This window comes from Spermophilus citellus (assembly GCF_964194105.1).
Source record: "Spermophilus citellus genome assembly, chromosome: 11".
In the NCBI taxonomy this organism is placed as follows: Eukaryota; Metazoa; Chordata; class Mammalia; order Rodentia; family Sciuridae; genus Spermophilus; species Spermophilus citellus.
This window is the reverse complement of record NC_138192.1, coordinates 104,224,487-104,247,691: the sequence shown is the minus strand read 5'-3', so window position 1 is coordinate 104,247,691 and position 23,205 is coordinate 104,224,487. Positions and strand designations below refer to the sequence as shown.

General features: G+C 34.3%; 1 protein-coding gene across 7 annotated transcripts in view; it reads right to left on the bottom strand.

Moving 5' to 3' along the window:
- The window catches only part of NBEAL1 (neurobeachin like 1), a 199,488-nt gene that overhangs the window by 34,408 nt on the left and 141,875 nt on the right, over nt 1–23,205 (bottom strand). For 6 of the 7 annotated variants that reach the window (XM_081261110.1, XM_081261111.1, XM_081261112.1 and 3 more), the window contains 7 exons: nt 15,822–15,948; nt 11,306–11,454; nt 10,455–10,588; nt 9,278–9,379; nt 7,692–7,787; nt 7,010–7,134; nt 3,230–3,370 (listed from right to left, as the gene is read on the bottom strand). In XM_081261110.1, coding sequence (XP_081117236.1) covers nt 3,230–3,370; nt 7,010–7,134; nt 7,692–7,787; nt 9,278–9,379; nt 10,455–10,588; nt 11,306–11,454; nt 15,822–15,948 — 874 coding nt within the window. Of the gene's footprint in view, nt 1–3,218; nt 3,371–7,009; nt 7,135–7,691; nt 7,788–9,277; nt 9,380–10,454; nt 10,589–11,305; nt 11,455–15,821; nt 15,949–23,205 lie in introns of all 7 variants that reach the window. The other variant, XR_014017998.1, reaches the window with a different exon arrangement.

Here is a 23,205-nt window from a genome sequence, read left to right as displayed (position 1 = left end):
TTGCTGGGCATGCGTGGGGCGCTGGATTCGATCCTCAGCACCACATCAAAATAAAATAAAGATGTTGTGTCAACCGAAAACTAAAAAATAAATATTAAAAAATTCTCTCTCTCTCTCTCTCCAAAAAAAAAAAAAAAAAAAAAAAAAACATAAGTGAAATAAAGGTACTATGTCCAACTACACTAAAAAAATAAAAAAATATTTTTAAAAAGGCATAAATTTTGCTGAATAAAATGTATTGCATAAAGTGAACTTTTTAAAAAAATATTTAGTTTTTAGTTGTAGTTGGACACAATACTTTTATTTTACTTATTTATTTATTTTTATGTGGTGCTGAGGATTGAACTCAGGATCTTAAACATGCCAGGCAAGTACTCTACCACTGAGCCACAACACAAGCTCTAAAGTGAACATTATTTAGATATTTGAAAATCACAGTTTAAATGTAATTTAAACACTACAGTATTAATATGTTTGGTTAATGGATTTATAGGAATGCTAACTTAATCCTTGATGTATGAATCCTCAACAGAAACTCTTCTCAAAACTAAAGGGTAAATTAGGGACACACCTCTGTGGCTGAAGCTTTTATATATTACTTGCATATACTATTAGCTTAATTTTATTTAACTTTCAATTAATTTTACTTTAGGTTTCATCACAGGTAGTTAGAGCCTATGGTAGTTGGAGGAAGTTCAAGTGGTAATGCTGCAATTGTACTATGCATTCCTTAATCACAAAAAAAACATAAACCCTTCTGCTTTATTTCCTTTGATATTATATACCTGGGTTTTACTTTAGTAATTTTGACCTGAGTCTAAAAAGTTAAGTCCCTGATAAAAGAAAAAAAGTGACACAATGACTAACTTGGCTCTCCCTCTGTTTTTTAAATGCCTATTAATGTAAGTTTGAGAAGAATTGATCTTACCAGAACTTTGAATCTAATAACAGAAATTAGCTTATAAAGTCTAACACTGGCCTACCCACATTTAAGAAGAGGTATAAAGTTAATTGAGATAGAACTAGCATATGATTCATTCATTTTAAGTGGACAATTTGATGATTTAATTTAGTATAATCCTAGTTGGGCAACCAAAAACACAATTAATTTTAGAACATTCTCATTGCTCCAAGAAGAAACAGTGTACCTATTATGGTACAGATATGAGGTGTCCCCCAAAAGCTCATGTGTGAGTGCTAGGGATGTAGCTCAGTTGGTAGAGTGTTTGCCCTTGCATGCACAAGTCCCTGGGTTCAATCTCCATCACTGTACCCCCACCCCACCCCCCAAAAAAGCTCATGTGTGAGACAATGCAAGAAGTTAGAGGTGAAATAACTGGGTTGTAAGAACCCTAACATAATCAGTACATTAATCTAGTGACATGGATTATGGGGGTCAGGGGAACTGTAGGCTTGTAGGGTGTGGCTGGAGGAGGTGGGTCACTGAGGTGGTGCCTTTGGGGTTTATATTTTGATCTGGGTGAGCAGAGCTCTGTTTCCTGGTGCCACATTTTGAGCTTCTCTCTTCCACCATACCCTTCTACTATGCTGTTCTGCCTCACCTTGGGGCCAGAATAACAGATGCGGCCAAATGTGGACCCAGACCTCTAGAACTATGAGCCCCAAATAAACTTTTCCTCCTCATTGTTGTTCTTGTCAGGTGTTTTGATCATGGTGGCAGAAAAGCTGACTAAAACAGTATATATTAGCATCTTTTCCCATTCACCTTATTCCCAACTTTGGCACCTACAAATCTACTTTCTGACTCCACAGATTTGTCCATTTTGTACAGTTCACATAAATTATGAAATATGTGGCCCATTGTGTAGCTCTTTTTACATTTTATTTTATTTTATTTTTTTATTAGTTGCTCAAGACAATACAATGATCTTGACATATCATACATTCGATTCATATAGGGTATAAATTCTCATTTTTCCATATGTACAAATTGCAGGATCACATTAGTTATACATCCATGTGTATACATACAGCAATCCTAGTGTCAGTTGTATTCTGCTGCCCTCCCTATCCCTCCATTCCCTTCCCTCCCCTCCCATCACTATTCTCTACCCATTCTACTGTGACACTTATCTCTCTTTTTTTTTCTTCCCTTCCCTCTCACACCATCGTATATGTATTTTGTGAACCCAACAGCATCTTGCCAAGTTGCCAAGGCTATCCTTGTGATCATCCTGCCTCAGCCTCCTGAATTGCTGGTATTACAGACATTCACCACTGCACCTGGCCTCTTTGTCCATTTTTAAATTGAATTGTCTATTATTTAGTTTTAAGGCTTATTTATGTATTTTAGAGCTAAATTTTAGATATAAGTCCCTTATTAGATTTTCACTTTCTTGATGGTATCCTCTGAAGTTAAAATAGAATTGATTTAAGCTCTGTAAAAATCATTCACAAAATCATAAAAAGGCTGAAATCCCATTTAAACTTCATTACATCTTATGTAGGAAAAATTAGCCACTATCATGGTAAATGTTAACACTTTAGTGACGTTAAATGATCTTGGGACACAGCCTCTTCTAGAAAACCAAAGTTTAAGACAGGGATAGAAGCTACAGGATAATTGTATGAGAAACAAACTACACAGGAAAGAAAACAGTATGGGCAGTGTATATACATAGTTTCTGAATAGGTGAGGAAGACAAACCTGTAAGGAATAAAGCAACACAGAGACAAAATACACATAAGTAGGAGCTATTGGAGGATGCATTAAGTAAAAAGGATTCACAGAGAAGTTAGTTTATAGGAAAACATGAAATAAAGGTAAGTTGTAATATTCACAGATAACATGTGAATACTGTGGTATCAAAGACAGTTGCTATAAGAGTCCCACATTGCTACTTCTTTCTGTTTCTTTGATAAATATTCTAAAGATGATTACATGAGCATTGGTGAGCTTTGACTCTGTAGGTAGCTTAGATTTAGCTCTAAATCAACTCTAATTCTAAATCTATGATGAATTCTTCAAAACAGTAGGATCCCCCAAAATAAACTGGAATAATAGCAAAAAAAGAATTCTCTTGAAAAGTCATTTATATTAGTCAGTTTGAGTGAATCATTCTCAAACTGTTTGGTCATTTTATCTGAATCAAAGCCTAGTAGAGAAGAATTAAAATGATACGACCCTGTTACAGAGCACATGATTTCAAGGCAAACAGTTTGACACTGACACATTTGTAAGAAAATAGCTTATTTACCCCAAGCATACCTTCCACTCTGAAGCTGGATGTGGAGGGTGGTGAATGGTTCTACACGAATGAGATAGTGCATGACCCCCGCAGAGTTGGAATAGTGAGTTCCATAATGAAATTTATCAATTGTTCCCATAGGATCCTCAAAATTTTCATATCTAAAAAAAGAAACTACAGTTTTATAACCATAGTAGCAAAATTACACAAGAGGATCTAAGTTAATGGGATGAAAACAGGTTTTTTTTTTAAGTCATTGTTCATATGCTTCATTATCAAACTATGTATTTGTATCATCATGTCATATAAACATATGGGAAAAGTTTTATTCCTTAATACTTTCTTCCAAACAACATCACCAACATGGGATTCTGAAAAAAATTTGTATTATATAATAATACTATATGTTCACTGTGGAAAATTATAAAGCAGAATTAAAATACTTCAACTATAATTCCACTCTTAAGAGATAATTACCATTAACTTGATGAATATTTGTCTCTTCTAATGTATAAGTTAATACACAGTTTTTCTTTCTGTTAGCATGGGGGATCAAATTCAGATTCTTGCACACACTAGGAAAATGTTCTACCACTGAGCTACACTTCTAGCCATGCAAATATTTTTCAACATAAAAGTGTTATACATAGTTAGAAACAGTGATGCATACCTATAATCCCAGTATTCAGAAGTCTAAGGAAGGAGGATCACAGGTTCAAGGCCAGGTTAGGGCAATTAAATGAAATCCTGTCTCAAAATAAATTTTTAAAAAAGGGCTAGGGATGTAGCTCAGTGGTACAGCCCTGCCTAGAAAGGGCACAGCCCCTGGTTTTGATCCTTAGTACTAGGGGAATAATATGTACATAATATTTAATACATAAATCTTATATTTTAATAATCTGAATCTATTAACATCTTTCCAAATGATTTTTTTTAGTTTTTTAGTTGTAGATGGACACAATACCTTTATTTTATGTATTCATTTTTATGTGGTGCTGAGAATTTAACCCAGTGCCTCACACATGCTAGCCAAGCACTCTACCACTGAGCCACATCCCCAGCCCCCAAAATGATATTTTTAATGGATAGGTGGAATTGGACTGTAAAAATTGCCACAGATCAACTATTTCTTTACTTTTAGACATTTAGATTAGTTCCATTTTTTTCTGTTATATGCAATGTGATAATAAGATATCCTTCTGTGGCCAAGTTAATGGACAAATATATAGAATACTAATAAAAAAAAACTGGTAGAAAATAAAAGCTTAGTAATCCAAATGTAAAAGAAACAGGAGATGATATATAGGAAAAAAGGCTAAACAAGATTACTAGCAATGGATATACAGTGATTCTGCAAGCTTATCATTAATACATGTATGACTGATCTGAATGATGACATGTGAATTAGTGTATATAAAATATGAATAAGAATGAATAGTGGGCTGGAGTTGTGGTTTGGTGGTAGAGTGCTTTGCCTAGCAGGTGTGAGGCACTGGGTTGCTAGCACCGTGCTCCCCTTCCCTACCTCACTATGAATCAGCCTCCTTATATCAGCACCACATATAAATAAATGAATAAAATAAAGGTCCATCAACATCTTAAAAAAAAAAAGGAATGAACTGTGTTTTGGAAGAAATAAACCATGAATTTTTAAACCAAAGCAGTATAGTCAGTTACTTGAATCCACAGGTTCTGCATCTTCAGATTCAACCAACTGCAGATTGAAAATATTTAGGAAAAAATTTTGTCTGTACTGAACATGTACAGACGTTTTTCCTTGCCATTCCTTAAACAATATAATATAGCAACTACTTACAGTGTATGAGATATTATAAGTAATCTAGAGACGAGGTAAACTATATAGGAAGATGTGCAAGAAGAGTATATGCAAATACTAAGCCATTTTATATAAGAAACAAGCATTTACACAATTTCGTATTTGCTGGGGTCCTGGAACCAATCCCCATGGATACCAAGGGATAACTGTAATCAGTTCATCAAGTTTAGGGCAACTTACTATTCAATGGAATAAAAAATAATTTGTCAAGGTCATTTGTTCACATGCAAAAATAAGACCATCAAACTTTAGAACAAGTTGTAGCCTTGAATACCAATAAAATAAGCTATTTATATTAAGTATTCCCTGTGGGATGTTTGTTGAAAACAAAACTTTTGGTTATTGTCAGGAAAAAAAAAGTCTGACTAGTGACAGTGACAGAATATACAAATATACAACAAAGCTCCCTTGGTAAATCAAATAAAAACATTAAACATAATGAAGAAAATACTAGGAAAGATGGCAAAGAAAAAGTGAAAGAAAAATTCATAGTCTACTTTCGAATTAATCTATAAGAGAGTTCATTGCCCTCATTAGTAGAAATCTGAAGTCATTCACAAATTTACAGGGAAAAGAAGGGACATTAATATCAAATTATTCTTTTTCTTATTAATTATTTAAAATTTATATATGACAGCGGAATGCATTACAATTCATACTACACATACAGAGCACAATTTTTTATATCTCTGGTTGTATACAAAGAATATTCACACCAATTTGTGTCCTCATACATGTACTTTGGATAATGATGTCCATCACATTTCACCATCCTTGCTAACCCCATGCCCCTCCCTTCCTCTCCCACCCCTCTACCCTATCTAGAGTTTGTGTATTCCTCCCATGCTCCCCTTCCCTACCCCACTATGAATCAGCCTCCTTATATCAGAGAAAACATTCGACATTTGTTTTTTTAGGATTGGCTAACTTCACTTAGTGTGATATTCTCTAACTCCATCCATTTACCTGCAAATGCTATGATTTTATTCTCTTTTATTGCTGGGTAATATTCCATTGTGTATATATGCCACATTTTTTTTTATCCATTCATCTATTGAAGGGCATCTAGGTTGGTTCCACAGTTTAGCTATTGTGAATTGTGCTGCTACAAACATTGATGTGGCTGTGCCCCTGTAGTATGCTGTTTTTTAAATCCTTTGGGTATAGACCAAGGACAGGGATAGATGAGTCAAATGGTAGTTCCATTCCCAATTTTCCAAGGAATCTGCTTTCCATACTGGCTGCACCAACTAGCAGTCCCACTAGCAGTGTATGAGTGCATCTTTTCCCCCACATCCTCACCTTATTGTTTTTTGTATTCATAATAGCTGCCATTCTGACTGGAGTGAGATGAAATCTTAAGAGTAGTTTTGATTTGCATTTCTCTAATTGCTAGCAATGATGAACATTTCTTCATGATCTACCCTGTCATCTTCTATAAGCTGCTTATAAAGGATAATTTGAGCTCCTGGGGTAGATCATGAATAAATAGAACTACCATAAAATTTTGCTTTTCTTAATAAAATTATTTTCTAAATTTTTACTCATTTCATTATTCTTCATTGATGTTATTTTGAATAATAGATTAGTATTAATTTTGTATTTTTTCAAAATATATCAGATGAATATTTATACATATTGTACTAGTAAGTTATGAAATCTAAAATAACTATCTGAGATAAAAAAATTTCAAAAACCTACTACACATTAGTGTATATTTACTTGAAGATGAAAAGCATTTTGGGGCAATAGCAATTTAACTTTGGTGAAGAAAGAAAATCAACAGAAATATAATTACTTGAAGAGCTACCAAAATACTTAAGAAAATTTAGTGAAGCGATTATCATATGATTATCAAAATTAGTCATACATTAAAAACAGATAACATTTGGTTGATCTTGGAAGAAATCAATACAAATTCAAATAAACAGAGTTTTCCTAAAAAGGGTTATAAAACACTTACTTTTCTCTCATAGCTTTGGCATTTTTATCATTAACTACTCCAATTGGTTTGGAAAGATCTCGAAATACAGTGGGGTTATTAAGATCCAACTCTTCTGAAGTATAATCTTGTAAAATCCAAGGAAACTAAAAAAAGTCACAATTTACAACTTAGACATTCCTTACTAGAGAAGCTAATATCCCCATATTCAATATCAAATGCTTACATAAAGACAGAAAGATATAGTCTCTAAAAATACCTTTCCTTATTGCAAATACTTTAAATATTTTAAATATTCATCTTTTTTTTGCACTGCTGGGAATAAAGAAAATATTCATCTTTAGTTCAACAGAGTATTTTCTATAATTCCATTGGAACATTTTCAATGAAGTAAAAGAAAATGGCTTTTACTTTTTCATTATTCTTCATATTTATATATTTCTTGAAAATATCAGGGGAGAAAATATACATAAAGGTAACAAGGGTGTTTTTATACCTGTGTGTGAGTGTGTGTATGCTTGTGTACGCTGCACTAGGAATCAAACTCAGGCGCTCAAATATACAAGGCAAGCATTCTATCACTGAGTTATGCCCCAGTCCCCAGATACGTATATTAAAAAATAAAAAAGGATCATGCATATAATTTTCTATATTATAAAACTGAAAGGTAATTTAATATTTATGACATTTTTACAAAACTTACCACAGGATATTGTGCAAGGTCATTATAGGTTCGTCCTGCTATTGTATTTATTTGAATGAGGTAGTCAAAATTTGATATCTCTCTGTTCACCCATTTCTAGACAGTATGAAAAAGAGCAATAACAGAAATATATAATCTATCTCTCTTAGAAGCTGGCAAGTATTACCAACAAGACCAACGCAATCTTTTGTGAACATTATCTCTACCTACTTGATAAATGGATAAAAAGAAGCTTAAAATGGAAATAAATCAATTTTCCTCACTTTTTGTTTCCTTTTAAAATATATTTCTAGGAAACAAAAACTGAACATAAATTTTATAATATAGTCTAAGGAGTCTTTGATAAGAATTTAGTCTTTAAATGCTTTATTTGAATATCTTAAAATTTTAACTTTTCAAAGGACCATCCTACTTGAAAACTTACATAAGTATATGTATTAAAAAACATTATTGTGATATACTAAAACTACCCTTAATATGGTAAAACTTAATATACCATAAGCTAGTATTACTTCAACAGTATATTAGCTATCCAAAGAAAACTACCATTATAAAGCAATTGTAGATGAGATTTTACATATTAGGTAGAAAATTTTCTAAGGAAAGAGATAATCATTGTTTCTGATGAATTGCCTCCCTATACCTAGCCTTCTAATTACTATACACAGTGGGAGCATGCTTGAGTTTTGCTGACAGATTAGTATTAACTTTACCATGTACCTTAAGCAAAACATATAGTGAACAGTGAGAAATAGAACACACACACACACACACACACACACACACACACATTTGCAATTATATATATTTACACTTAAAGAATGCCCAACTGTTTTAAATGCCAGGTTGAAGAATCAATACTTAATCAAGTATATTATATAGGCAAAAGAGAATGTACATTATTAAGTAAAGCTTATTTCACTGGCAATAGTAAAATGACTGGTATTGTATATAGCTCACGGTAAGGTTTAGCACACATGAGGCCCTGGGTTCAATCTCCAGCACCAAAAATAAAGAAAAAAGAGAAAGAACTGCTGATAACTCTAGAATGAGACAAAAACTTAAGAAAGATGAATATCTGTCAGGAAAAACAGAGCTATTCTGATTAAGAAACTACTAACAATCCTAGAAAGCAAAAACTAACAGCTTTCCTTTGGGTTCTAGAAGTACAAATTCAAAACACATTGAGATATAAGTGGAAATATAATTCAAGAGAGCATTAATTAGCATTAGCTGGTAAAAGGGCAATTTTTTGTTTACCTTTTCCAGGGCACTTTTCCTCTTTTTTTTTTTTTCTTCTTCACTCATGTACTATTTTTATTTAAAAACTAAAAGTCCATATTATTTGTTTAAAAAGACAAAGTTACTAAAGGGTATACCCATAAAATGAATGATATGGTAGTTAAAGGGATAAGAAATTGGTATATGTGAAGGAAACAAAAGAAGATTTAAAGAATTCAAAAGATCAGACTTAATGAAAGAATAATAGTTGTAATAATCAAAAGAAAATAATTGCAAGAATCAAGTTTTACTTTTAAGAAAAATTTCTGATATAAAATGAACACAGTGACTCAAAAATTCCCTACCTGTGTCAATCCTGATGCTTTGAATAATTCCTGTGGTGATCTTGTTCCATAACTATTGGGAGAATGAAGTGACAACAGCCTACTATATACTTTGTTTCTAACCTACAAAATATACCATTGTGTAGTTTAAAAACTGCTCAACAAACTTGGGTTATAGTCTTTGTAACAGCTTTATTGAGATACAATTCACCCTTTTAGTATAATCAGAGCTATGCAACTATCACCATTATCTAGCTTTAGAAAATTTTCATCACTCCCCCATCAACAGAAAACCCTTATTTATTAGTAGTTATTCCCAGTTCTGCCTCTTTATCTCCTTAACACCACAAGTCTACTTTCTTTTTTTAAATTATTTGTTCAAAACATTACAAAGCTCTTGACATATCATATTTCATACATTTGATTCAAGTGGGTTATGAACTCCCATTTTTACCCCATATACAGATTGCAGAATCACATCGGTTACACATCCACGTTTTTACCTACTGCCATACTAGTGTCTGTTGTATTCTGCTGCCTTTCCTATCCTCTACTTTCTATCTTTACGGGTTTGCTTATTCTAGACATGTCATATAAACAGTGGATTACGGTTTTAACTTCTCTACTCGAACTTCCTAGCCTACAAAATTACAAGCCAAATTAACTTCTATTCTTTTAAATTACTTGGTCTCAGATATTTTGATATAGCAACATAAAATGGCAGTTGGTAAAGTTACACCATCTAGCTTTTGCAAAAATTGTACTGTATAATGGAAAAAGCATTAGATTTGAACTAGAAAACTTGCTCAAGTCTGGCTGAAATTTAGTTCTGTGGGCTGGGGTTGTGGCTCAGCGGTAGGTCCCTTGCCTAGCATGTGTAAGGCCCTGGGTTCGATCCTCAGCACCACATAAAAATAAATAAATAAAATAAAGTGTTGTGTCCAACTACAACTAAAATAATAATAAAAAAATTAGCTTTGTTATTTCCTATCATTTGGAAAATAGAACAATTTAGTAACTTTTATTTGTAATAAACATAATTTCTACCTTTACTGTGTAGTGAATTATTCAAAGCTATATAAATATAAAGTAATAAAATTCACTTTTGAACTTTAGTTGGACCAAAGTCCCATTAGAGCTTACTAGCTGGAAAATGACTTCAAGCTAATACTTTGGGATTGTCAGAAAGGTAGCATACCTCCTTCTTGAAATTTAGAAAATAGTTGGATTGATCAACATGAAAAATTTCAAGAGCTGATCTCCTTAAGTTGTAGCGCCGTAAGTGAATCTCACGAATTTGAGAATGAGGCCACTTGAAATCAAAACCTACTCCTGAAAATAGAAAAAAAATCTTTTTAATTACTCATACACAGAAAGTATCTTCTTGTTCCTGTCAAGGTAGCACTTAGGGAAAAGGGATTGTCGATTATAAAACTATTTATTAAATTTAAAGGATGTTTAAACTATTTCTTTTAAAACTATTTTAAAAGTTCTATAGCTCTTCTACTGCTTACCCACAAGAATAGAAAATATATTCTATCTTAGAAACCTTTTTAATGTTGACATTTTATTCATTTTAAAAAAGTTTTTAGTTATCAATGGACCTTTGTTTTATTTATTTATTTATACACAGTGCTAAGAATCAAACCCAGTGCCTCAAACATGCTAGGCAAGTGCTCTACTTCTGAGCTATAAACCCAGACTTCTATGTTGGTATTGTAAAGATATAATCAGCCTTTTATTATTACATGAAGGATTAGGTAAGAAATTTATAAGAGTAAGTATACTTTCAAAGGTATGATAAATTAAGATTGTCTTTTACAACTTAAGTTTATTAAAATCCCCTCAAGCTGAGTCTTTCAAAGTAAATAAAACATAAAAGCATTCCCCCTTTAACATTGAATAAATTTAAATCCATAATGAGTTATCATTTTTAATTTTACACAACAGACTACACTTTCACTGTCCCATCTTATTATATTCTTCTTATTCATGATTAAACTGGATATTTAATTATTAAACATAAATTATTTCCCCAGAACTCCTTACCATCTTCTTTTTCAATGCTGCCATCATGGAAGTAAATGTGTTGCGTAGTGATTTCTAATCTGCCAGGAATTACATCAATTATTGTAATCAATTCACAGTCTTCTGTCAACATCAATTTTTCTTTTTGATCCTGCTCTTCTTTCTCATCACTAAACATATTTTAAAAAATAAATAAATAAAAACTCCACCCATCAATTTATCCTGCTTAAATGGAAAAAAATAAACCTTATGTATATAAACATAGTGAAATACCTATAAGAAACACTCTAGTTCATATTAAATTACTTAAATATTAATTTTATTGTCCAATGATTCAATTTCATGAACAATATGCTTCACATTTTAATTTTATATGACCCATTTAAGCAAAACAGTAAATAATACAACAGGCACAAGACAGATAAAAATGTAGGAATAGGGCTTGGATGTGGCAAACTGGTAGAGCATTTGCCTAACATGTTTGAGGCACTGGGTAAGATCCTCAGCACCATATAAAAATAAACAAACAAATGAAATAAAGTTTTAACAATGCAGCAACATTGGTCATAATGTCATTTTAGTTTTACTGGAGATAATATTTCTGTGTTCTGGAGCACATGAATTGACCCAGGGAATATATAAATCTGTGAATAAAAGAGCGTATTATTAGTGGTTTTTTAATTATTTTTGTAGCTATAGATGGACAGATGCCTTTATTTTATTCGTTTATTTTCATGGGGTGCTAAGGATCGAATCCAGTGCCTTACACATGCTAGGCATGCACTCTGCCACTGGGCCAGCCCCAGCCCATTTAGTGGTGTTTTGTAGATAATTTTAAGTACTTTTTAAAAATATATTTTAGTTGTAGACAGACACAATACCTTTATTTTACTTTGACTTTTGCCCCCCCGCCCCCGGGTACTAAGGATTGAACAAGGGACTTTAAGCATGCAAAGCTAGTGCTCTTCATCTGAGCTACATCTTCAGCCTTGAGATGGGTCTTGCTATGTTGCTGAGGTTGACCTTGAACTAGTTGGGATTATAGGAATGTACTACTGTGCTCAGCATCTAATTATGATTTTTAAATTGTAAAAGAGATTGTGAGACTAATTAAAACTAGAGCATCACCATTAGAGCATCCTCCTGACAAAGGATGTAGAAATAATACAAAGAGTTATTGTTGCATACCCTTGTATTAAAGAAATGTTATCATTTATATTTGTTAGAAGGAGTAACTAGAAAGGGAGTTTCTTCCAGTTGCCTAGGTGACTTTAATTGCTGGGTAGGTAAAAAAAAATGGGAAGCCCTCCTTCACAGGAGAATGTTATTCAGGAAAATCTCTCAAGCCAAGCCAAGTGTGTGTTTTTGTTTTGGTGGTACTGGGGATTGAACCACGGCCTTGCACATGACAGGCAACTGCTCTACAATTGAGCTACATTATTGGCCTAATCCAGCTGTTCTTTAGGCCTAGATTTTTTTTTTAATTGGTAGACACTGATTATACATAAAAGATACTTCACATATGTCTTGTGCCTAGGATAACAATGGCTAAGTCGAATTTTGTTTCCAATAGATTTTCATGAGAATACTCTACCAGTATCACCAACTTACCTGGTAATATTACAACCCTTTATTTAAAGCTAGAGCATTAAAAAAATTGCTGGAAAGAATATTTTCTTAAACAGTGAAATTTCAATATTTACAGTAATAAATGAAATAGTGAGTAATTTAAAAGAAAAAAATAGAATGAAGGTTATTTATATTCAACAACAGAGAATGTTTTGGTTCTTCAATTTAAAATTAATGAGTCTGACATCTAGTAAATTCATGCCAGAAGTGAGGTATTCAAACTGCTGAGAAAAAAATCTTACAAGAATTTCATATCTAGTAAAAGCATCCATAATTAATGAAGGCAATGGTTCTGGGACACCTAGATAATCACATGCAAAAATGTGAATTTGGACCCTGAAATCACATTATATACAAGTAAACTCAAAATCTATGAAACTCACAATCTATGTATGTAAGAATAAAAGAACAAAGCTCTTAAACCACACGACTAAACCTGAATGACTTTAGATTAGGCAAGGGTTTACTACATATGTCACTAAAAGCCTAAGAAACCAAAGAAAACAATAAATCACTTCATCAAAATTAGACTTCTCAAACTTACTATTATGTATTAAAACAAATTCATTTAATTACCAGCCAGGATGACTACCATTTCTGTTTAACCTGGCATGTATTTCTTCTTTGTATTAAGATTTTCTATTCAGTGTGTCAGTAAAGTAATTATGAAAACAAAACAAAACAAAACAAAACAAAACAAAAAATTAGACTCTCTACAAAGGACATTATTAAGAAACTGACAGCCTAGTACAGTGGTGTGTGCTTGTAGTTCTCCTAACTACTTGGGAGGATGAGGCAGGAAGATGGCTTTAGGCCACGAGTGGTTTGAGACCAGCTTGTGTACCATGACAAGAGCCTATCTGAAAGGGGTGTGTGTGTGTGTGTGTGTGTGTGTGTGTGTGTAATATATATGCATGTATACTTAAAAAAAAATAAAGTGAAAGACAACCATCCAATAGAAGAAAATATTTGCAAATCATACATCTGATAAGGGGCTTGTATCTAGCATAAATAAACAACCCTTAGAACTCAATAATAAAAAAGACAAAATAATACAATTTAAAAATTGGCAAAAGATTTGCATAGACACTTCACCAAAGAAGACATATTAGCATACAATAAACACATGAAAAAATGTTCGCCAACATTAGGCATTAGGGAAATGCAAATGAGATACTATTTCAAACCACCTGAATGGCTATACTATGAAAAGGTACAAGATTTCCTTTTGGGATGATAAAAATGTTCTGTAATTAGATTGCAGAGATGGATGCACAACCTAGTGAATATTAAGAAATCAGTGAAACATATATTTCACAATAGTAAATTTTAGATTAGATGAAGTATAAATTGATTTTAAAAAGGAGTCAAGAGAGGTGTGTAATCCCAGCTACTCAGGAGACTGAGGCAAAGGATCCCAAGTTTGAGACCAGCCTGGGCAACACAGTGAGACCCTGCCTTGAAGGGAAAAAACAACAAATGAAAAATAACAACAAAAAAGCCAAAAAGTGAACACAATGACTTCCAGGGGTAACAAAAACTAAGAGAATTTGTGGCTATCAGACCTTTCTTTAAGAAATACTAAAGGAAGACCTTCAGGCTGAAAGAAAATGAATGACATCAGATGGTAACTAAATACATACAACCCAAGGACACAAGACTGGTGATTACATGGAAAATATAAGTCTAAAATACATAACAACAGTAACATGAAGGAGAAATTAATATATTTTATATTTATATATTAAAATTTTTGAAATATGACTTAAGGTATTTAGGTCATCAATTTCTTCTTTAAGGTACTCTATTAAATATATATTAAATCTATACATTTAAATCACCAAGTTTACTGGCATAAAGTTGCATTATTATTCTTTTTTAATTACTTTTATATTTGTAGCAATATCTCTTCTTTCATTTCGATACTGGCAATTTATGCTGTGTTCCCCTTATTCCTAATCAACCTGGCTAGAGGTTTCTGTTTTTCTGCTCTAGATGTATTTATTTTTTTAATGGATACAATACCTTTATTTTATTTGTTTTTTTATGTGATGCTGAGGATCAAATCCAGTGTCTCATACATGCTAGGCAAGTGCTCTACCATTGAGCACAACCCAGCCCTCTAAGCTTACTTTTAAATAAACAGGTGTTTCTTTTTTAAAAAATTTTTTTGTTTTCTTTTCCACCAATTTATTTTATATATATATTTTTCTTCTGCACTCACATTTTATGTTGTATATTTCTTATTTCTTTTGGCAGTACTGGGGACCAAACCCAGAGCTCTATGCATGCTAATCAAGCACTCTGCCACTGAACTACATCCTCAGCCCCTCTGCTGCACATTTCTACCAAAATACAGTTTAGCTACACCTCACACATTTCATACATTGTTTTCATTTCCTTTTGGTTCAAAAAAAATTTTTAATACCTTTATTTATTTATTTTTATGTGGTGCTGATGATAGAACCCAACACCTCTCACGTGCCAGGCAAGTGCTTTACCGTTGAACCACAACCCCAGCCCCAGTTCAAAAATATTTTAGGTTGAGTTCCAAGTGATCCAATTCTAAGAAACCTAACTCTATAATCTCAGTAAGCTCAGATAATAACAGTTAATATAGTGTTAACTATTGGACGGTAGAAATACATGATTAGAGGGCTGGGGATGTGGCTCAAGCGGTGGCGAACGTGCCTGGCGTGCGTGTGGGGTTCGGTCCTCAGCACCACATACAAACAAAGATGTTGTGTCTGCCGAAAACTAAAAAAAAAAAAAAAAAAAAAAAATTAAAAATTCTCTCTCTCTTTTTAAAAAAAAGAAATACATGATTAGAATTTCAAGCAAATTCACTTTTGCAATCCCATTTTTTAGAATAAAATCATTTCAAATTCTTTCAAGTACTTATACATACATATTTATTCTTGCTGTTATGTCCTCTTCAAGAAGTTCTAATTTATCTTCTTCCATATCACTAACCTTAACTTGTTTCACTACTTCCAAAAGCAATGAATCGCTGGAAGGCTGTGAGTGTTGGACACCTGTTTAAACACAAAATATTTATTTATTTATTTATTAAATATTTATTTTTTAGTTTCAGGTGGACACAATATCTTTATTTTATTTTTATGTGATGCCGAGAATCAAACCCAATGCCTCACGCATGCTAGGTGAGCGTGCTACCACGTGACCACATCCCCAGCCCCGAAACAAAATATTTATTAAACATGAAATAAAAAATAGTATTTTGGTCCTTCTATATTTTTTTTCTTTTCACAATACTTTCATTTTATTTATTTATTTTTATATAGTGCTGAGGATTAAACCCAGTGCCTTGCATATGCCAGGCGAGTGCTCTACCGCTGGGCCACAACTCCAGCCCTGGTCCTTCTATAATCTCTTAATCCAATAATATGTGTTATAGGAAAGTACTTTGATTTAGAATATGATATTTGATGATGATTATAAAATTATTATTATTAAACAAGTGGAAAAAGGAATAAATGTTTTAAAAATACAGTAGCTATTATGATTTGATTCACAAATAGGTCAAGTACTCTAATATGTACAAAGAACCAATTTTATGTAGATGACTGACACTACTCCATTAACCATACCTTAATTCTAAAGCATGTCAATGATTAAGTAAAAAAAACAATCACTCTTACTATATTAATGTAATAGAACTATTTTATTACACATTTACACTAAAGAAATACTAAGAAATTATTAAAACCTGAAGTGTTGCTTTCTGGAGCACATGGGATTTAATAGATAAATCTCTCTTTCTCTCTATCTCTCACATACACACACACACACACACACACACACACACACACACATTCATACATATATAGGAAAGTTATATCACTGTTGACAGTCTTATCCTTTTTAAATAAATCCCGGGAGTTATCCCGAAGGAATATTCATTTTCCTTCAGACTTGAAGTGACCATTAAGAAGCACCAGTCTTGTCCTTTTACACACAAAGTAAGTATAACATATTTTATAAACTAAACATTTTGTAGGAAGGCAGGGCTAGTATACCGTAACAACATGAGCTGTGAGGTGGTACATCTACATTCTGCTAGGAGCCACAAGCAAATATACGATGTATGGCACCTTTGGTTGTAAAGTGATGCCAGCTAGCCACTGAGATGATTATGTTAAGATTTACATTCATATGGAAATTGGACTCCCGCTGTTCACCTTGGCCTGCTACCGGATTCATGTTACGGGACTCATGGAGAGTTCCCATTGGTTGGGGAAGGATAGTAGGAGGGAATTCCAGGGGAGGTCCGGGGGACCCCCGGTTCCGGGGAACGCGCGGTTCCGGTGGAGGCCCGCGTGGGAGGACCGGGTTTGGCTTGCCAGCGCCTACAGAGTATTGGCGGCTTTTTCAAAATAAAGTTTTGTTCCTGCTTGAGTGGCTCGTGATTCTGTGCCCAGCCAAGACTGCGGCATTTGGCGGCCCGTACGGGGAACGCCTGAAGCTTAGAGGTGAGTAAAATTGCTCGCCCCTGAGGGAAGGCGACAGGATGGGTGACCATCTCAAAAAACAGTGTGTTCTTGTTTTGATTTATTTTGTTTTTATTTCGAGCTCCCTAGCCCTAGAATTTTCTCAGGCGAACTGGGAAAAATGGTTGGCTCAAGGTTTGAAGTTATTCGGCCCTGAGAAAGAGAAAATCGATACAACCATTCTCTGCTCCGTTTTTGTTTCATTCTGTTTCGGCTTTGTTTTATCCTATCTTATTGGGTTACGTTACCTTTATAGTAGATTAGAATCCAGTAAAAAACAAACCGAAAAACTGTTAAGTAAATTGTTAGAGGTCCAGACTATGGTAGAAAAAACGATAGGTCAAGCAAAAGAGAAGGTCTCTCAAGCTAGTCAGACAGAGGAAAATTTAAAGAAAGTAAGCTTAGAGGAAAAGCAGCCATCAGGTGGAGAATTACAACAGGAGGTTGCTACCAACTCCGTTCTCTCACCAGAGGGCGTAATTCAACCAACAGCTCCATCTACCGCTGAGCGGCCCTCAACTCCCATAGTTGATGGACGGAATTCTGAGACAGAACCCCCCAAAGATTAGCATGCCCTGTACTTGAGCAGGCAGGAGGGCAACGAATTCACCGTACTTTAGATTTCAAAACAATAAAGCAATTAAAGGAGGCTGTAACAACCTATGGGCTGCAAGCTCCCTTTACAATAAGCATGGTCGAATCTGTTATCAACTTGGACATGACACCAGCAGATTGGGCTAACATGTGTCGATCTGTGCTAAACGGAGGACAATATTTGTTATGGAAGGTTGCCAATGAGGAATTTTGCATGGAGACAGCTAGGCAAAATGCAGAAGCTGGTTACCCTCAAAGAAATACAGAGATGCTATTGGGAAAGGGACCTTATGAGGGTCAAAGACAGCAAATTGAATATGACCCTGGCGTATACGCACAAATTGCTGTAGATGCAGTTAGGGCACGGAAAACTTTACAGGGGCATGGAGACTTACAAGGTCAATTATCTAAGGTAATACAAGGAACTAATGAACCTTACGCTGAATTTGTAGATAGACTTATTCAGTCAGCCTCTAGGATATTTGGTAATACAGAACAGGTAATGCCATTTATAAAACAACTGGCTTATGACCAAGCAAATCGTTGCTGCAGAGAGGTCATTAGACTATGGAGACATGAAGATTTAAACACATATATTAAATTATGTAGAGACATTAATGAACAAGGGCAAGTCTTAGCAGCAGTACAACAGGCTTTAGATGCCAGGCCAAAAACATGCTATAATTGTAATCAAACAGGACATTTTAAAAGGAGTTGCCCCATAAGAGGAGGGTTTAACAAAGCTGGGTATCAAAGGAATAGAATACCGGGTATTTGCCCACAATGCCATAGAGGGAAACATTGGGCTAATGAATGCCGTTCTCAAACCACCATAGAGGGTATTCCATTATCAAAAAACGGACAAGGACCAAGTGTTTACCCACGATATCGTGGAGAAAGGTATCAGGCTCCATTGCCAAAAAACGGACTAGAGGGCCCAATGCCCCGGGGCCCAAAACCACAAATATATGGGGCAATGGAGGAACCCAACAGCACCATCAAGGTAGTGCCCAGGACGCATTATCCATTAAATCCCTCATCAGACAAACTAGAGGGAGCGCAGGGCTGGACATCTGCGCCTCTGCCAGAGCAGTACTAACTCCAGAGATGGGAGTTCAAATCATTCCCACAGGAGTAAAAGGACCTCTTCCCCAGGGAACAGTAGGCTTATTATTGGGACGCAGTTCTTCTACACTAAAAGGACTTATGATAAGTCCTGGGGTAATTGATCCCGATTATGAGGGTGAAATAAAAATTATAGCTAGTTCTCCAAGAGGTATATCAGTAATTTCACCAGGAGATAGAATAGCACAGTTATTAATAATACCCAGCCTGCATGATAAATTTTCCAGTTGTAATGTAGAAAGAGGTTCCAAGGGATTAGGCTCCACAGGTGTAGATTGGGCTATGCTGTCTTTAAATTTAGATTCTCGCCCAATGCTAAAATTAAATATTCAAGGACATGACTTTAATGGGCTGCTGGACACAGGTGCTGACCTCAGCATCATATCTCGTCAAGAATGGCCAAAACATTGGCCATTACAACAAGCCACTCAAACGCTTCGAGGCCTAGGAGTGGCGACTAATCCCAATAGAAGCGCAATGGTATTAGATTGGAGGGATCCTAAAGGATGTGAAGGAACTATACAGCCCTATGTATTAGATCATCTTCCTGTAAATTTATGGGGACGAGATGTCCTAGATCAATTAGGATTGACATTAACAAACAACATCAATCCTAACGCGCCCACTACTAGGGCTAAACAAGGCTTTAGGAAAGAAAAAAGATTAAGAGAACAAGAACAAGGTATGACAGCACCTATTCAAATAGATCAAGAAATAAATAGACATGAATTGGGTTTTCAGAAAGGGCCACTGAGACAATCAAAATTACTTGGAAATCAGAAAGACCAGTGTGGGTTCCTCAGTGGCCCCTGATACAAGTAGCCCATGACTTGGTCAGACAACAATTAGCGGAAGGACATATACAACCTTCCGTATCCCCCCATAATACTCCCATTTTTGTCATTAAAAAGAAATCTGGTAAATGGAGATTATTACAAGATTTAAGAGCCATTAATAATGAGATGGTTATTATGGGACCTGCTCAATCAGGGATTCCTCAATTGTCTGCTTTACCAAAAACCTGGCATGTTTTAGCTATAGATATTAAAGATTGTTTCTTTTCAATTCCAATTCATCCCGAGGATAGTCCACATTTTGCATTTACTATCCCTGCACTGAATCATGAAGGTCCTGATCAGAGATATGAATGGAAAGTACTCCCTCAAGGGATGGCTAACAGCCCAACTATGTGTCAAATTTATGTTAATAAAGCAATCCAGCCACTTAGAAACCAAAATCCTGAACTACAAATATTTCACTATATGGATGATGTGTTATTGGCACATAAAGATAAAAACACATTACTAGAATGTTATGCCACACTTACAAACTTATTGAAAAATTATAATCTAGAGATAGCAATAGATAAAGTACAATTAAATCTTCCAATTAATTATTTAGGAGTTCTATTATCCTCAACCATGGTCCGTCCACCAAAAATTCAAATACGAGTAGATCAACTCAGATCACTTAATGACTTTCAAAAGTTATTGGGAGACATAAATTGGATAAGGCCTTATCTAGGCATACCAACAGGAGAGTTGGGACCTTTATTTGATATTCTAAAAGGTCCATCAGATCCAAATTCACCCCGCATGTTAACGCCTGAAGCAAGAAAGACATTAAAAATCATTGAAACATATATGGAAAATATGCATTTGGATAGAATTGATATAAGTTTGCCTTTATTATTTATTATACTACCAACAAAAAATATTCCTACAGGAGTATTTTGGCAGGAAGGTCCATTATTGTGGATACATTTATCTTATTCTCCTAACACTATTCTTACTAGATATCCTGAGGCTGTAGGACAATTGATACTCAAAGGAATAAAAGCAGCTAAGGGAGTATTTGGGATTTCTCCCAATAAAATTATTACTCCATATACTATGGATCAAATTGATGAGTTAGCTAATGAGTTAAATACTTGGGCAATAATCATGTGTAAAACTAGTGTTTCATTTGATAATCACTTACCATCTAATCCTTTGTTGTCTTTTTGGTCTAAGCATCCTGTAGTTTTTCCAAAAATGACAAGAAAAACCCCTATCATAAATGCTCCAAATATATTCACTGATGGGTCAAACAATGGTACAGCAGCAGTAGTTACTCCTGATCAAACTTTTACATTTTTAGTACCCAAGCAATCAGCTCAAAAGGTAGAGCTTAATGCAGTATTACAAGCTTTTATGATGTTTAAAGATTCTGTATTTAATTTATTTTCTGATAGTCAATATGTAGTTAATGCTATAGTATCCCTTGAAGATGCTGGTAGGATTTCACCTTCTTCTACTGTTTTCTCTTTGTTTTCCACTATACAAAGTCTAATCTGGGACCGAAAAGATCCATTCTTTATAGGTCATATCAGGGCACATACAGGATTGCCTGGAGCCCTTAGTATGGGCAATGAACTAGCAGATAAATCTACACATGACATACATATTTTCTCCACAATAGAAGAAGCTATAAATTTTCATAAAAGGTTCCATGTCAATGCTAATACTTTACAAAAACGTTTTAAAATAACTAAAGAACAAGCCAGACATATAATAAAACAATGTCAAAATTGTGTGACATTTTTACCACAAGTTAATCCTGGAGTCAATCCTAGAGTACTGATACCTAACCATATTTGGCAGATGGACGTCACACACTTGCCAGAATTTGGAAAATTAAAATATTTACATGTTACAGTTGATACCTCTTCCGGATTTTTGATGGGCTCCCTTCATGCCGGAGAAAAAACTAAAGATGTTATAGCTCATTGCTTACAAAATTTTGCCACTGTGGGCGTTCCAAAACAGTTAAAAACGGACAATGGTCCTGGTTATACTTCCACCTCTTTTAAACAATTTTGCTCATCATTTGGCATTACTCACATAACAGGAATTCCATACAATCCACAAGGACAAGGCATAGTTGAAAGAGCTCATCAAACTATTAAAATGTACTTATTAAAACAAAAGGAGGGAATTGGAAAGGGGTATATATCCCCCAAAGATAAACTTAAAATAACCCTTTTTACTCTAAACTTTTTAAATTTGGATTCATCGGGACTTAGTGCTGCGGAAAGACATTTGTACCCAAAAAATGTACATAAGCCTAAGGTACTTTGGAAAGATATTCTAACAGGACAATGGAAAGGCCCAGATCCAGGGATAGTCTGGAATCGGGGCGCTGTCTGTGTTTTCCCACAGGATGAACAGCAACCGATTTGGATTCCAGAGAGATTAACTAAAACAATTTCTACAGAAAAAGAAGATGATTTGACTCAAATCCATAACAGCTGACATCCAGAGCTCTAGCTTGGCTATTCTTACATCTGCGACAGTGATTAACCAAGGTGTTTTTTTTTTCAATATCTATTTTATTATTGCATTTTTCCCACATCATAAAGTTCTATTTTAATTTTGAGCTCATACAAACCTAGGTTAATGTTTTTCTGATCAGTTTTATTTTTTGACTGTGTTTTATTTTTTTGACTGTGGAGTTTTTAAACATTGCAATGGAGATTTCACCTAGGTATAGTTACAAGGCCTTTATTTACTATTGTCTTATGTGTTGTATGTTGTGTGCACACTTCTGTTTTGTGTTGTATGTCTGTATGTGTGTATGTCCATATTTCTTATATGAGGAGCGCTCATGAAAAAATGGATCCGAATTTTTTCTTTATTCACGTGATTTATATGGTTTAATTTAAATTAGGTAAACAGCTGTTAAGGATTGTTTTTAAAGGAGTTTAACAGATCTGTTTGTTTACTTTCACCTTTCCTTTTCATTATATTTAATAATTCTGTTCAGGATAATGTCTCTTTAGCATCATTGCCAGAATTTCCATCTCCATCCCAATTCCGGTGAAGACTGAAATAAAACCAAACTACAGCTTCTATGATAGCTATCACAGTAAACTGTATAAACTGATGCATCAATGAATATAACTCAACAAGTAATGCTCAATCAAGGACTTGATTTACTTTGGGAGGAAATGGACATATTGATAGACTCCTCCAATTTGAACTGCTTGCAGAACTTGCCTGGACTATATATCAGTTGCATACA